Genomic DNA, 17,383 nt, shown 5'->3' on the forward strand with positions numbered 1-17,383 from the left:
GCTCCTGGTAGTAGCTCTTATAGCCTGTCTGGGACAGGATAAAAATAAGGGAGCATGGAAGATATGGACAAGACTTTCAGAGCAAATGGAGGGTAAAAAAAAAGTGGGTAAGGAGCAGAATAGAAGCTGAAGAAGATGAAAAAATGAAGGCCTATGGCAGGATGAGGTAAGAAAAGACTAATTCACTGATAGGGTTTCTGAACAGCTAAGAAGTCAAAATGGGGGCTTTGAGGAAGAGGTGGAGGTAGGGTTTTGTATGGGAGGAAGCACCTGGGGATTCTCAGATGTCTGGAATGGAACTCACTGCCCATTGGGGTGTGGGGAGAACCGAGGTTGGTGAGTGGGGAAGGGAAAACAAGACAGAGGCAGAATACCAGCATGGTCCTGGGTAGATGAGGATTTCTCTTTCCTTTGTCCTCTTCACTAGTTACCAAACACTGCCACAATGCAAAATGGAGAAACAGGAAGGTGGATGGAAAGAGTAAGAAATGACGATGGATCTGGTCAATGTAAGGAGATGTTACAGTACGGAAAAGCCATAGTGTGGGAATATGAAATAGTATTTCACTGTTTTTTTCAAAAAGGCAGTAACACACACAGAACACAAACATTCAGGAGGTGTAACGAGGGTATACACAACAGTAAGTCTCCTTTCATATCTGTCCCCCAGCTACCTGGTTCTCTCCTAGAGGATCAAGTAGTACTGTCCTTCTTATAATCTTTCTATAGGTCTTTTATGAATATATATATATATAAGCTCACTGTACATATGTACACATAGGTTTTTTTTCTTCTTTTTTTAAAAAAACCAAACAGATGGGGGTGCCTGGGTGGCTCAGTCTGTTAAGCATCTGCCTTGGGGGGCACCTGGGTGGCTCAGTGGGTTAAGCCGCTGCCTTTGGCTCAGGTCATGATCTCAGGGTCCTGGGATCGAGTCCCGCATCGGGCTCTCTGCTCAGCAGGGAGCCTGCTTCCCTCTCTCTCTCTCTGCCTACTGTGATCTCTCTCTGTCAAATAAATAAATAAAATCTTTAAAAAAAAAAAAAAAAAAGCATCTGCCTTGGGCTCAGGTCATGATCTGTGTCCTGGGATTGAGCCCCAAGTCCGGCTCCCTGCTCAGTGTTAAGTCTGCTCCTTCCCCCTGCTCATGCACTTTCTCTCTCAAATAAAGGAAGAAAGATATCTTTAAAAAACAGCAACAACAACAACAACAGGGGCACCTGGGTGGCTCAGTGGGTTAAGTCTCTGCCTTTGGCTCAGGTCATGGTCCCAGGGTCCTGGAATTGAACCCCGCATCGGGCTCTCTGCTCAGTGGGGAGCCTGCTTCTTTCTCTCTCTCTGCCTGCCTCTCTGCCTACTTGTGATCTATCAAATAAATAAATAAAAACTTAAAAAAGAAAAAACCCACAAAAACCCCCAAAACAAGAACAAACAGATGTATATTTTACACACCTTGCCTTTAAACTTTTTTTCCACAGATATTATTCTACAGAAGATCTACCATTTTTCTCAATGTCTAATATGGTATTCTACTTGGGGCTGTACTATAAATTATCTTATCAGTCCCTTAAACAGCATCATTTAGGATGTTTCTGATCTTTTGTTAGTATAAACAATGGTTCAATGACCAAATCAAGTGTATCTACAAATACTGTTTATCTGCAGTCCATTTTAAAATTTTTAAAATTTAATTCTTAATAAAATTATTGCCAAAGTGACCTTCAAAGAGGTTATACCAGTTTTACCAATTTATAGCCCTACAAGCAATTTATGAATCTGCTTATTTACCAGAATGGATAGTTTTCGTGTAATAGCCAAAGACACATTGAAAATCTAGTATCTACCAGGCACCATGCTAATTACTGGAGGATACAGAGATAAAAACCACAAACCTTATCCAAAAGGGACTCATAATCCTGTTGGAGAAGACAGACAAATAGACAATTACAATACAGTAGGTTAAATGCATTACAGAAGTAGTCACATAGTGCTATAGGAGCACACAGCACAAGCGTCTAACCCAGACCTAGCAACTCACAGATTCATACATTCACAGATATTGAGTACCTGCAAAGAACTATGTCAAGCTTTTGAGAAACAACAGTGAGCCCAAACTGACCTAATCCTGGGCCTCACTGAGCTTATAGTTCCGTAGAGATGGAGACAGACATTACTCTAAGAATTATACAGGGTAGACCTGCAATGGGTGAGTAAGGCTGTCAAGGAAGGCTTACTAGAGAAAGACACATCTGAATTGAGTTTTGAGTTTCAGGCAGATGTTGGCAAGGGAGGTTCAGGGGTTGGGGGAAGCCAAGGAAAGAATACCAAGGAAGGCACTCTAGGCAGAGAAAGCAAGTACAAAAGCATGCTTTCTCCACACTTTCCAGCTCTTGTAACAAGGCCCAAGGAATCAAACAATGCTGAAGTGCAGGATGCCAGAGGCGGGTGGCTGTCAGGCAAGGGATTAGGTCACAATATGTCATGCTGATAAATCTGGGTCTTAGCCTAGGACAATGAAACATACAGAAAGTTTGAAGAGAATGAACATAATCAGTTATTTATTTCATGGTGATCTTTCTAAAGCAGTACAGTAGAGGAATCCAAAAGGATCACAAGTTTAAAGGCAGAAAGCCCAGTTAGGAGGTCATTCCCAGTTGTTATGGGTTAGTTGAAGGACCCCCCCTAAGTTCGGTATGTCAGGGTTAATTTGCCCATTCTAAACTGAATCTCAGAACCTGCCTTTTATAGCACTGTTTCCATGTGAAAGATGTTCTGAGTTCCAACTGCTGGTTCTAAGAATATGTCTCACATAGTATAAGCAAGGAAACTCCCCTTTTTGCAAATTTTCCAGCTCCAATTTATAACAGGCACTCCCTTGATAGCATCAGTAAGAACCCCGGGGGGACTTCCGGGGTATGAGTTGAGGTGGGGGAAGGTAAGATAAAGAGCAGAATTTTTAGTGTTGTTGAAGGGGCACATGATCTGCTGGGAAATGGTAGAGGGGAGAGGGCTTCTGAAGTGGGGGACAAAACTGAAGACTTGGTAGAATGAGTAGGAGCTCCAGTAGATGGCAGCAGCAGATCCCCCTGTTCTAGCAGCTACAAAAAGTCCGTCGTCCCCTTCCAACTTCCCATATGACCTATTTGTATATCCAGATGAAGACACTCCTGAATTGAGTGTCCATTAGGTATATAACACTTATACATATCCTTTTCTGCTTATCTTCAAGGGGTACACACAACAGGAGTTCAGAACACCACTTCAAATAGTCTCCTGAGAATAACTTGGACCCAAAGTTCATCTAATTATCATCTTCCATATAACATGACAGCATATAATTAAACATTCATCACTTATCTGTCTTGAGGATTTAAAATTCATTATTGGTATCAGTGGAGGCTGGAAGTATAGCTGGAACAGTGGCAGATTGTCTCTACAAACTCTGGAAGGATGGGCGGGGAATGACAACTTACACGCAAAGGATAATGGAAAGAAAAGCAACTAGTACAGAGATATGGCAAACTGCGAGAAGAAAGACAGCAGAAAAGCAGGCAGCCAGAGAACAAAATATTTCAGGGAGCTGTCTGATTTTAATTTGTCCCTTTGTTGTTGTTGTTTTAGTCTTTCAAGAAAAAAAGGCCTAAATGAATTGGGTTGTCAAGAGAAATGATGTTTCAACTTTCGAAACCTTCCAAAATGTTGCCACCACTGCTTTTTAAACTAACTTACTACCATTAGTCTATCTCCTAAGCATGTAAGAACGACCAGTCCAACCCTTGGGCATGAAAGAAAGGATTTACATAATTTGGGTCTGGTTAACGGAGGAGACTAGCACTGACCACAGAGAAGAGAAGGACCAGAACAGGTAAACCAGAGGAGGCTCAGAGTATGAACTGCTTGGGTACCAAATAGGAGCCCTGGAGGAAGCTTGGCTGGCTACCTACTGCCATCACATCTGCACTGCACTATGAATTTGGATGGAAAGCAACATGGCAACCAAAGAGTGAAATTCTTCTCACTCATTTACCAAGTAGCAAGTTCACAGGTTATTTCTGACCCAAAAAATCCTGACTGCTTTAATACAACCAGGATATGAATTTAATATTGTGTCTAAAGCCAGGCAGCTGTAGTTTTAAGAATTTATTATATGAACCATATCATGACTTGTTAAATATGTGTTTGTATACAGTTCATTTTTTGATAGTTAAAAAATATCAAATGTAGCAAGAACCCAGTGTAATGCAGGTCCAAATGGATTAGGAAATTACTATTGTCTTCTCTAGACTTCACTGGGGATTCTATGACAAAAAGGGAAGGAGACAGTTCTTGAAAGCTGAAAATTGGGTTTTTAGGGAGAATCAAGTGACTAGCTTCTTACAGATTCCCAATGCCAATTACAATGACATTTCTATTAAGGCATAATAAGTGTGCCTATGATGCACTTCTAATCCTCACCTGTGTCTCTGGACGCAAACCAGTATCTTCACTCTCTTTCTCAGTTTCTTCTTTACTTGGAGTCTTAGATATAAACTTGTTTTTGCTTACAGATTCTTCCACCAGTTTTTTTTCTGATTCTTTCATTATTTCCAGGGTCTCTTGAATAGTGTTACTGTTAGACATCTTCTTCAATATAATACAGTGGGCTCTATGGACTCCTAAAGAAATGTCAAATGCATTAAACAGGAGGTATTTATCCATACTTCACATACACACAAGACTTGCACTTCACATACTAGTCTGCAGCAGCCACCCTGTAAACCACAAAGGGTCCTTGGATAAATGGTGATCCAGGATTGATTGACTGACTGCTTTCTCTCTTTCTATTTTTTTTAAAGATTTTATTTATTTGCCAGAGAGAGAGCAGGAACACAAGCAGGGGGAGTAGAAGAGGGAGAAGCAGCCTTCTTGCTGAGCAGGGAGCCCAATGTGGGGCTTGATCCCAGAGCCCTGGGATCATGACCTGAGCCAAAGGCAGACATTTACCGGCTGAGCCACCCAGGCGCCCCACTTTCTTTCTTTTTTTTAACGCTTTATTGAGGTAGTGGCGCCTGGTTGGCTCTGTCAGTGGAGTGCGTGACTCGATCTTGGGGTTGTGAGTTCAACCCCCATGATGGGTGTAGAGATTACTTAAAAATAGAATCTTTTAAAAAAAATAATAAAAGCTTTACTGAGATAAAACTGATATACAATAAACTGCATATATTTAAAATGTACAAGATAATGAATTAAGAACATGCACATGCCTGTGAAACCATCATCACAGTCGAGATAACAAGCACATTCAAGGTTCCTCCTGCTCTTTTGTAGGCCCCTTCCCACTCCACTATCCCCAAGTCTATGACTGATCTGCTTTCTGTCACTATAGATTAGTCTCTATTTGCTAGCATTTCACATCATGTATTATCTGGATTCTTTTACTTGGGTAATTATGCTGAGATTCACCAGGATCCAGTTCTAAAGCAATGTAGTATGAGTCCTCTTAGCACTTTATTTGCCCTGTCTCCTTTCCTACAGAAATTTGCTCACATTTTCAGCTTGAGCACTAGACTCTCTCCAGAAAGAAAAGTATATTATAAAGTTCTATTCACTACCAGCGAGGATCACTCTCCCTTCCTAAGGGAGAACTTCCACAGCTACCACAAGCCACAACAATGTTACCAACTTCAAGTATCTCCCTCTTCAAAAGGCAGCAAAATCAGATGTTGGTTATAGATTCTTAAATTCTTTCCTTTATCTTAAGCAATGAGGACGTAAGAATCTTTGCCTTGTTATTCCCTATTTGGGTTCAGTCATTCCCCTGCCTCCCAGGGCACAGAGCTTCCGTCTTGCAGGGTAACCAGCTCTTTATCACTCACTCTGGATACCCGGGAAATCCTGTGAGCAAGTGAACCCAGTAATCCAAGCACAAAGAAACAGAAGTTTGTAGAGGTTCCTCCTTACTATAGATTACAGACTGCCTTTCAATCCTGAATACTTCTCTTTCCCATCTTAAAAAAAATAAGACTAAAAACGCTCCCAGACATCATGTTTATTTCACGTGGCCCTAGAAATTGAGCCAAACAAACATATAGCAATCATTCAAGAAAACTGTCACACTGTCATTTTTTCCTCCTTCCAATCAGTTAAAAAGATGAGACCCGAAGGCTCCTTAAGAAGCACAGGTAATCTCATCCTGGTGTAAATTAGTTCCCAAGATTACTGCTTTGTTCACCTTCAAAGGCCTTTAAAAGGCCAGAGAGTCATTCATATAGTCATAGTCATACAGTTGAATTTAAGATGACAAATACTGAAAGAAACTGACTATACAAGAAAATGGCCAATATTCTATTTTTTAATTAACTGGATCTAGTACCTAGAGGGTTCTATAAAAGAGTTATAACCTATGGAGCTTTATGGATCTTAGGCTGTTCATGGAGACTGCATATACACACTTGCGATTTTTTCTCCCATAGGTAAATCAAGCACCCATTCTCTTCAGTCTGAAGTGTAATAAAACTCAGCACATGCCTTTTCCATATCTCTTAGCTGGGAAACATCAATAGAGATGTTTTCAATAGAGAACTGTAAGAGTTCTTAAATATACCTTCATGCAACACCACCCCCCTGCCAATCTCCCCACATCAGAACTTCCTTTCTGTAACTTCCTGCAAGCCTCTCCTAGGAAACTCCAAGCAAGGGATCATCCCACTATTTTTTAAACAGTCTTACTGCTACAGAGCTACTCCCTATAATAAGCTATGTACTGTTTCAATCTTGATGCTAAATCTGCTGTCCAGTCACACAAAATTAAGTTTACTTCTTTTACCACATAACAGACCTTCAGTATTTTCTTTTTGAGGCTTAAAATCTTCAAGAGATTTTTCTGTCCGAAAGAGAATGTGAGGGCTGGCAAATGGGGAAATTGGATGAAGGTGGTCAAAAGATACCAGTTTCTAATTAGAAGACAAATACCTAGTAGGGATGCAACGTACCACATGATGACTACAGTTAACACTGCTGTATGGTATATTTGAAAGTTGTTAAGGAAGTAGATCCTAAAAGTTCTCATCACAAGGAAAAAAAAATTTGTAGCTATATAAGGAGATGAATGTTAACTAAACTTATTGTGGTAATCATTTTCTTTTCTTTTCTAAAAAGATTTTATTTACTTGTCAGAGTGAGAGAACACACAGAGAGAAGCAGCAGGCAGAGGGAGAAGCAGCGGGCAAAGAGAGAAGCAACGGGCAGAGGGAAAAGCAGGCTCCCCGCTGAGCAGGGAGCCCAATTCGGCACTCCATCCCAGGTACCTGGGATCATGACCTGCACTGAAGGTAGACACTCAACCAACTGAGCCACCCAGGCGGCCCTGTGGGAATCATTTTCAGTATATATGTATGTCAAGTCATTATGTAGTACACCTTAAACTTATACCTAGCTATATGTTAATTATATCTCAATTTTAAAAAGGGGGGAAGGTGCTATGGAAAAGCAGCTGGGTGCTTCTTTTTCCAGGTTTCAATTACCAAATAGGTATATTTCTTCAAATGAGAATAACAACTTTGCAGCTCCTTTTCACACATAAGTCAGAAAAGACTCAACTATCTGGATACCTAGACTAACTTCACAGTGTCTAAACACTGCTTCTCAGTCACAGCAGTAAGGGAAAAATTCTTACTCCAAGGAAAATGCAACAGCAGAGGAAAAGGTACACTAGCACACTAGCACACTACCCAAATCTTCCCCCTTTTCCATACATACCAATCTAGCCCAGACTTTCTTCTGGTGTTTGCCTTCATTTAAGGGAAGGTGACCCTATTCTGAGACCTAGGAGGTGGACCTTAATTAGGTACACCAATAATGGTAATTGTTTCCTTTTTGTGACTGGTTTGGGAAGAGACCATGATTTGATCATTATCAGAGAGACTAGGACACTTCACTAAGATCCTAAGTAGCTAGATCAGTAATTGTGATTGATTTAGGAAGGGGCAAGTGACTCAATTAAACCCAGTGAAATACGAGGGGACTTTGCCAGGTGAGTAGCTTCAAAGAAATTCATTCTATTAAAAAAAAAAAGCCACTGGGGAAAAAATGGTTGTTATCTTTTACTGAAGGTAGTCTTGCATACAGATGATGCCTGGATTGCAATATTCTATTAACTCAAGGAGGATGGTGGAGCAGAGAGAATAAGTCTAGATCCTTGATGCTATGAGGCAGACTGTATTAGTCAGCCTGGATCCTCCTAGCTTTGTACCTCTTGATACATGAGGTCATAAATCCCATTATCACTTAAGCTATTTTTTTTTAAAGATTTTATTTATTTATTTGACAGAGAGAAATCACAAGTAGATGGAGAGGCACGCAGAGAGAGAGGGAGGCAGGCTCCCTGCCGAGCAGAGAGCCGGATGTGGGACTAGATCCCAGGACCCCGAGATCATGACCTGAGCCGAAGGCAGAGGCTTAACCCACTGAGCCACCCAGGTGCCCTCACTTAAGCTATTTTGATTTGAGTTTACCATTCCTTCTAGCCAGAAGCATCCTGAGATAATCAGAAACTGTAGGTGAAGAGAGGGACTACCTGGACCAGACAGACAAGCCTAGCTTTATAAGTAGAAAGAACTGACAGAGAGCGAGCGAGGGAGAATTGATGGTATCAGCTAAAATTTTTGGAGTGCTTATGTTGTGTCAGGCATGATCCTAAAGTGTTCTAAGTGTCTCATTTAATCTTACATCAATTGTATTAGATATATATTTTATTACCATCACTATTTTATAGGTAAGTAACCTGAAGTACAGAGCAATTAAATACTTTAAGGTCATACAACTGGTACACAGCAGAGCAGGACTCAAAGCCAGGAAATATGGCTCTAGCACTTGCTTTATTAACCTTTATGCAATACTTCCACTAATTAAGGGGACAGATGTTCAAAGACTAGGCAGAAAACAGAAGGTCTACCAAAGATACAACGGAATCATGGAATTCACAACTGGAAAGGGATGCAGCAGCTTTCTCATTTAGTTTCATCCTTTTATATCCATGGACCTTCTCAGTCACGTTCCTGAATCATCAATAACTCTGAAAAATTGTTGGCTTGACCCTGTTTATATACATCTAGTGGAAGGAAGTCATCTCTTCCATATACAAACCTTGTTTCGGGGGAAAGTATAAAGAGGCAAAACTTCCTTTCCAGTTACTTCCTGTCACTGGCCTCAGTTTAGTTCTCTGTGCAAGTCATAAAGAACAAGCTTAATCTCCCTTCCAAGTCAGCCCCTTGCAGGAGACAACTTTATCTTCCTCCTTTCTCTAAACCCTTCCAGCTTCTTAAGGCAGGTCTTTAAATCACACAGTTTTATTTCCTCACCATTTTGCTTCAGGATAAAAAAAAGCTACCTTCAACTTAACAACAGCTAGTTAAGAGAGGTCAGAGTGTTACCATTCAGAGTCAAGATCCACTGGAAGACACAATGAGCTCAAAATTGTATTTCTTGAGCTGAGGCTCTCTTTTGTTCTACAAAATAAACTTTAACTAAGTTCATTTCCAGTCCTATGTGGAAGTCTCTCCTTTTTCTTATGGCAAAAAATTTCTGGAAGCAATTTTTTCAATGCAAAAAGTGAAGGTTCCAGCTGAGGGACAAGACAAAGACAATTTAATAACTTTTTTAAAAGTCTTAAGGAGCAAAAATAAAGCTAGTAGAAAAGGGTTAAAAGCAGAGAAGTAATTTCTACTCTTGATGGTTTATTTGGTACAGAGAGGAGATGAAGGGCTTGGGGCAGTCAAAAGAAGAAAAGAACTATTTCATATATAACTTGACTAGAACAAAGCAAAGACATTAACATCCCAGGAGAGCCAAGATACGTGCTTCCCTACAAACTCTCTCTGCACATTGTACATTTCGTCCAGGCAAACAGTATAACTTTAAGCCAGAATGTCTCCTGAGGACACTCAGCGGCTCAAAGCTGCACAGAGGGGACTGTCAGAAGTGGGGGACAAGGAGATGGAGTGAGGAAATAGGATGATACAGGGAAGATGAATGGGAGCCAAGATCTGGCAATTTTTTCAGGGAGAAAACTGCATATTCCCCATAAATTTTTTGACTGCCAAGGTAAGTACCTTCCAGAGCACAGTGAAACTATATATCCTTCCCTCAACTCATAAACAACTTTCTAGGCATGAGGCCAAAAAGAATATATTATATAGGGGATACTCAGAGACAGAAGGGCATTTTCTCCCTTTTAATCTATGGTCAAGTAGACAGAATGTAAACAAGAAGACAATAGCTAGAGGCCAAAAATTCTGACCTACCCTGTGGCAAAATTCTTGTAAACTTACCATTCCTCTGCCAATTTGTATAGCAAGAATAAATGACTCTCAATTGAAAAAATAGATTTTAAACTGTTCAAAATCTAGAGGCTCAAGAGAATAGATAAACAAATTACTATATGTTCATAGAACACTGTGCCACAATAAAAAAGAAAGAACTTTTGGTGTTTGCCTTGTTCTGAAGACACATGATCAGAGAAACTGACCCTATTCTGAACCCGAGGTGGTGGACCTTAATTAGGTACACCAATTATGGTAATTGTTTACTTTTTGTGACTGGTTTGGGAAGGGACCAGTGATTTGATCATTATCAGAAAGACTAGGGGACTTTGCTGGGAATAAACTGAAATACACAAAAACATGGATGGATCTCAAACTTTTATGGTAGGTAAAAGAAAGCAGAACTTCCTTTAAAAAAAAAAAATTCCATTTACAAGAAGTTAATGGACACAGAAAACTAAACTACAACGATTTAAATCAGGAAGTGCCTGCTTAGGAATGGGGGTAAAATACGGGTAAAAGGGATCCTTCAAGTGATGGAAATATTCTGTCTTACTGAGGGATGTGGTTACATGGGTGTATGCAACTATCAAAAGTTATGAACTGAATGCCTAAGATCTGTGCATTTTATTGTATGTTATTTAAACATACACACACACATAAACACACACAAACCACACACACAAATGCCCTTAGGAGTCAAGACAATGGGGACAAAACATCCTTATAGTTAAAATGGCACGGTAAAAACAAAACAAGTCTGCGCTCATGCAGGGCAAATTTATTCCTACATTTGACTGGAGTTGGGAGAAAAGGAAAAAGCACTAATGTTCACTGAGCACAATTATGAACCTGGTGCTTTTTGCACTTCAACTCATGATCATCAAGAGAAGTTAATCACCTTGCCCAAGGTCATACCACTACTAAATAACAGAACCACATGAGAACACTGGTGTTGTCTGATTCCAAAGTCTACATGCTTTCTTTGACTCTGATTTATTTTTCCTACACATTACTTTATTTAATCCAAACAAAACTCTTGTCAGGGTATTTTCAGATGAAGAAACTGAGCTCAGGGATGCCTGGGTGGCTCAGTCAGTTAAGCGTCTGCCTTAGGCTCAGGTCATGATTCCAGGGTCCTGGGATCAAGTCCCTCACTGGGCTCCTTGCTCAGTGGGAAGCCTGCTTCTCCCACTGCCTGCTGCTCCCCTTGCTTGTGTTCTCTCTCTCTCTCTCCCTCTGACAAATAAATAAAATCTTAAAAAAAAAAAAAAAAAAAAGAAAGAAAAAAGAAAGGAAGAAACTAAAGCTCAGAGGAATTAAATAACTTTCTCAAGTTAATATAAGAGGAGCAAGGGCAGGATTCCAACCTAGCTGAATCTATCCCAAAGCCAAAGTTGTAGGTGTTCCAAGGTAGACATTCAAGAGTGTTCTGGGCATGAAGTGTGGGATGAAAGGGGTGCCTAGAACCGAAGTCTCTCTACAGAGTGTTGGTGGTGGACAAATTTGGGGGTTCAAAAATTGGGTTTCTACATTCTCCCATCTTTTTCCTCAATCTGGGTCACCCGCATGACTTTAGATTTTTTACAGTTTACAGAGAATATCTTATTTGATCTTCTCAAGGTATAAAAAATTATCTCAATTTTTGAATGAAATATTAACAGTAAGAAATAGTAAGTGAATTGTTCAGGGCCACACAATATGTATAAGGAGGTAGAATTCAAACCCAGGTCTTCTTGATTACAAAATCCCATGTTCTTTTCACTACAGTGCTCAAAGGACGAAAACCGAGAACAGTATGATAACTGCATGCTTGAAGAGGTAATTGGCTCAACCGCCCTGGGTAGGTATGATAAAAGACCCTACTGAGTTATAAATAAGAGACATGGGTCCAATACTCCCTTTTCTTCAAAGAGAGAAAGCAGAATATGGGGGACTAGAGAGTAAAGTACTTCTGGAACATGTAAGGCTACAGTTATGTGACAGTTACTAAGTCCTTTAAGGACTTCAAAAGTCAACAGTCACAGGTTTCACTAGTACTAGGCCAATAAAAATAACAATAATGACAACAATTTTACCAATTTTTAGATCAGGTAAGTGTTAAGAAAATCACTCTGCTCTATAAATGCAAAAGGATTTACTGGTGTATAAAGAAAGCCACAGGAGTTGGCTGATGTCTAGAGCAATTTCTTAGGCAAACTAAAGAAAGGAACAAGACTAAAATGTTCTGGACATGTACCTTCTTTCTTTGTTCAATATCTGTTATGGCTGTACTTGTCCTGAAATGAGAACTACAGGTGCTTTTAATTGATGGACTAAAATGTTGGGCATCATTATAGTTTCTATTAGCTTCTCTACATTTCTGGCCAAAAAATGCCCATTTTACTTCTGTGAGCAAAACAGAACAAATCAAATTTCCTCCTCTTTTAAGCAAAGAGCACCAGTGGGTGGGTGCCTTTCCTTCTGTTGCTTCCATTTTCTTTAGTTTTATCATAGTAATGCCACTATGTAGAAAATATCACAGAATCTTAGGGAGGCACAGGACCTTGAAAGTTCATACTGTATTCTCCCACGCCCTGGCAAAAGTGCTCCCAGCTGAATCCAGAGAAGACATTCTGGCAAAGAGAATAAAAAATTACAACTTAGCTACTGTTCATGGCATTTCAGGATGCCTTCTATTACTAACTTAAATGCTATGTGGATAAGTCTACCTTGCCCTACTGTGATGACTTTAGAAGTCAATGTCACTGCTTGTTAGGTAGAGAGGACACCTAAGCCAACAATGTAGTATTAAAAGAATATTTCAAAATATAAAATGAAATGTGAGATTGCTAGAGAAATGAAAGAAGAATCCAAGTTCATATAAAGGAACTAAAGACCTTTAAGAATCGCTATTCCTTAAGCCTCTGCTGCAAAGGAGAGTCCACTATTTATTCTGCAATATCCAATTACCTCTTCCTTAGCAGAACCACTGGTTTTAGGTTGGGCATATGGCTGCCTGGAAAAAAGCTACACGGATCCCAACCTCCATTGCAGCTAAATACGAGGACATGACTAAGTTCTAGTCCATGAGATATAAGAAGTAGTGTTAGGAATTAAACTATGTCCCCCTCCAAACTTGCATGTTGAATCCCTAACCTCCTGTATCTCAGAATGTGACTATTATTTGGAGATGGGAGTCTTTTTTTTTTTTTTTAAGATTTTATTTATTTATTTGAAAGAGATCACAAGTAGGCAGAGAGGCAGGCAGAGGGAGAGGAAAGGAAGCAGGCTCCCTGAGGAGCAAAAGCAAAAGTCTGTTTGGAATCTAATTAAATTTACTTACCCTAATTCCTATTGGCTTAAATGTAGAAACAGCCATCTGGGATTGTGAGATGATACTAAGATTGAAAACCACCGATCATGAGGAAACAGACAAAAGAAACCTGGATCCTTGACTAGAGCAGTTCCAGACTAGACTGACTACCTCTAGATTTCCTTAATGTGAGAAAAATACACTTCACTCCTAACTAAGATACTAGATACATGTGTGTGCATGTACATATACACAGACACAAAGTAATTCTGATAAAACCAGTAATAATTCCTCAATTCCTACAAGCAAAAATCAAGCAGCAACATTCTGGAGCTTATATGTACTTGGGAGAGAAAAAGTTAAAATAAAGAAAAGTTGGTATTTTTTTTTTTAAGTTGGTATTTTTTTTTAAAGTTTTTTTTTTTAACATGGGGCTCAAACTCACAAACCCAAGATTAAGAGTCGCATGCTCTACCAACTGACCCAGCCAGAGACCCCAAAAGTTGGCATTTTATGGAGAATATAAGAGCATCACCCTTGTGCTCTAGTACCACCTCTGCTATAAGGAAAAGACTGAACATAGTAATAGGGTGAGTTAGGGGTAGCACCCATCAAAATAAAGAACATTCAAGCTCCAGAGTATAGAAGGCAGCAAGCATGTTGTAGTGGATAAATTTTATGAACTCTGTAATTTGATGTGAATTTGGCTAGAAGAGTCTGGTTTCTACAACTTAGCAATCAGGTAACTAAGCCTGGGCCTCCTCATTTGTAAGAGCAGGCATCAGACACACCTTACGGAGTCACTGAAAAAACATGTGAGATAACAAGTGCAATGTGCTTGCACACAGTAGATGCTCAGAAAATGTCATTCCACAGTAAGAAGGGAAAGAACAATGACTGAGAGACCCCTTTCCCTTGCTGTTCACTGGTACTGTTTTTCTCTTATGAATGAACACATTTCCATTCAGAATTGGTATCTTATATATACCCTTTTCCCAATCAGTGTAGAAGCCATGTTATCCTGCATAGGTGAGACTCTTACCTATTTCAATGATAAGCGGACAGTAAAAGACTACAAGAAATAGAAAAGAGAATTTTATTTACCCCTTCCTGTTAGCTTCTACTTTTTCTTAGTACTTTGGTATTTTAAGAATTATCTGGGTTTTTTTAATTTATTTATTTATTTATTTGAGAGAGAGACAGTGAGAGAGAGCATGAGCGAGGAGAAGGTCAGAGGGAGAAGCAGACTCCCCGTGGAGCTGGGAGCCTGATGCGGGACTCGATCCTGGGACTCCGGGATCATGACCCGAGCCGAAGGCAGTCGTCCAACCAACTGAGCCACCCAGGCGCCCCAAGGGTTTTTTTTTTTTTTTTTTAAGTCAATTCAGGTAAATGCTTCTTCCAAAAGAAAGAATTCCAATGTTTGATATAGCTGTAAGCACAGGACCAAGGCAAGAGATCAATCACTGAAGAGTGACAAGGTCTTCAGACTCTGTTACCCACGATGGCTGGTCAGATGTGTAAAGAATACCTAATATTTGATGGTTCAGATCCTAAGGAGCCCTCACTTCTAGAATTACTTCTAGAACTACTCACTCTGTTGTGTGCACAGAGTTAGACACAAAGTAGGCATTATCGTTCCTTTTTTATGGAAGAATAAACTGAAGATCAAAGTGATCAGAAGGCAAAACTCATTCACTCTAATTTCAAAGTACATCAAAAATCTGATGATTTCCCACACTTCCACTGCTACCACCTTAATCCAAGCCGCCATCTTTCTTGGTGGAATGATATAATAAGCTACTAACTAGTTTCTGGCTTCCAACCTCGCTTCCCTCCAGTATTTTCTAAACATGGTAGCCACAGTGACTGTGAAAAAACATCTTCAGATCATGTTACACATTTGCTCAAAACCATCCAATGGCTCCCATCTCAATCAGAGCAAAAGCCGAAGTTCTTAAAATGACCTACAAAACTTAAATAATCTCAATACCAGTTTGCCCTCTGATCCTATCTCTTATTATGCTGCCCCCAACCCCCACTATTGCAGGTCCAGTCATACTGGCTCCCCGCTATGCTCTAAGCCCACTTTATAGTGATTATTTTTGCTGTTCCCTCCTTCTGCCCAGAGCAATCATTTTCCAGATAACAGCATGCTTACTTCGTCTCTTCAAGTCTTTACTGAAATGCTATCTCAGTAAGCCTTCCTCTGGTCATAATAACTAAAATTATAAAACCCCTAATACTTCCTATCCTACTCCAAGGCCTCCCCTAACAAAAAGTTATTTAATTAGATTCCAAACAGACTTTTGCTTTTCTTTGCTTAACAGATAAATCTGATGGTTTTCTTCCTCTGAGACAGAAAGTGATGGTATAATGAAAAGTTCACATCTCACTCATAGAGATGCAAATACTTCAAAAGGGGAGAACAAATTCATGGACTTCTTGAGGTCTCTTTCAGTCCTTCAAATCTGTAAATAGTCAAGTATGGGAGCACTGGAAAAAGGAGAACAAGACCCACCATAATTTCTATCTATGATATAAAATATAAGAAGAGAAACATAATACTCTTGATTTCACTTACAAAAATCTAGGGGGGTAGGTTTCTTGGTATGAATGACTCATTCTCAATCTCTAAAGCAATAAGTACAGGAGAAAATACATGCCATGATCTCCGATGACAAGGAACTAACACTGAGCTGAGTGAAATTTCCCAGACCTACCCTAATAAATATGAACAGGCTAGGAAAGTGAAAATGGAAAACACAGATGAAACCTCCAGCTTATTTTCTTTCTTCTTCTTTTTAAAAAATAATTAATTAATTAATTAATTAATTTGACAGACAGAGATCACAAGTAGGCTGAAAGGCAGGCAGAGAGAGAGGAAAGGAAGCAGTCTCCCTGCTGGGCAGAGAGCCCGATGTGGGGCTCGATCCCAGGACTCTGGGATCATGACCTGAGCCGAAGGCAGAGGCTTTAACCCACTGAGCCACCCAGGTGCCCCTCCAGCTTATTTTCTAACACCAGACAAATGGAGTTAGAGTGGAAGAGAAACAAGAAAAACAAGTCAGACACAAGGTGCCAATTTCTGACTCAGATTTAAAGTTACCAAAATAAGTAAGGCACCTAGATATAATGACAAATCTCTTCTGGTCTATAAGGCCAGAGTTTGGCATAAGCTCAACTGACTATCCCAGCAGCCTGATTCACAAACAGGTGATAGGTGTTTCCCACCATATCTTCTTCCAATCAAATCACATTAAGAAGATGATGTATCATTACAGTGTTTATATTAAACTGCAAATTTTTGAAAGAGAAAACATCTTATACCATTCTTAAAACATTTTATTTCACAGCTTTAAATAGCGTTATGGTATTACTGTCGCATATCATTGAGTAAATGAATTCTGCAAGGTTAAATGATGATATGTATATGTTCTATCTGCTCATTGGCCCCAGGTCAGCCAATCTGATCCAGGACTCCATGGCAACAGGCTCTATCACTAAGAGCTACAAGACAAGATTCCCTCTGCCTTTTCTGTCCTCCTCCTCCTCCTCCTTCTTCTTTTTTTTTTTTAAATAATGCATTTCTCACAGAAACTGCTGCAAATACTGTCAAAAAATAGTCTCTACAGACAAATAAGAAATCCTGCCACTCTGATATACTAAAAATGAATACTGGGGAGAAAGAGTGGATAGCAATGACAATGAATCTATGCAAATAACAAGGGATCCCCAAAACTCCAGAGATTTGACCCTGTTTAATTTCAGTAGAGAAATTCGGGAACCC

The 17,383-nt window shown here is 39.7% G+C and overlaps 1 protein-coding gene across 18 annotated transcripts in view; it reads right to left on the reverse strand.

Moving 5' to 3' along the window:
* The window catches only part of R3HDM2 (R3H domain containing 2), a 162,630-nt gene that overhangs the window by 39,194 nt on the left and 106,053 nt on the right, over window positions 1-17,383 (reverse strand). For 10 of the 18 annotated variants that reach the window (XM_059403496.1, XM_059403495.1, XM_059403498.1 and 7 more), the window contains 2 exons: window positions 4,456-4,655; window positions 1,893-1,916 (listed from right to left, as the gene is read on the reverse strand). In XM_059403496.1, coding sequence (XP_059259479.1) covers window positions 1,893-1,916; window positions 4,456-4,620 — 189 coding nt within the window. In that variant the 5' untranslated portion in view covers window positions 4,621-4,655. The remainder of the gene's footprint in view (window positions 1-1,892; window positions 1,917-4,455; window positions 4,656-17,383) is intronic. The other 8 variants (XM_059403499.1, XM_059403504.1, XM_059403505.1 and 5 more) reach the window with 1 other exon arrangement.

The sequence above is a fragment of the Mustela nigripes genome, chromosome 6, assembly GCF_022355385.1.
Source record: "Mustela nigripes isolate SB6536 chromosome 6, MUSNIG.SB6536, whole genome shotgun sequence".
Taxonomy (NCBI): domain Eukaryota; kingdom Metazoa; phylum Chordata; class Mammalia; order Carnivora; family Mustelidae; genus Mustela; species Mustela nigripes.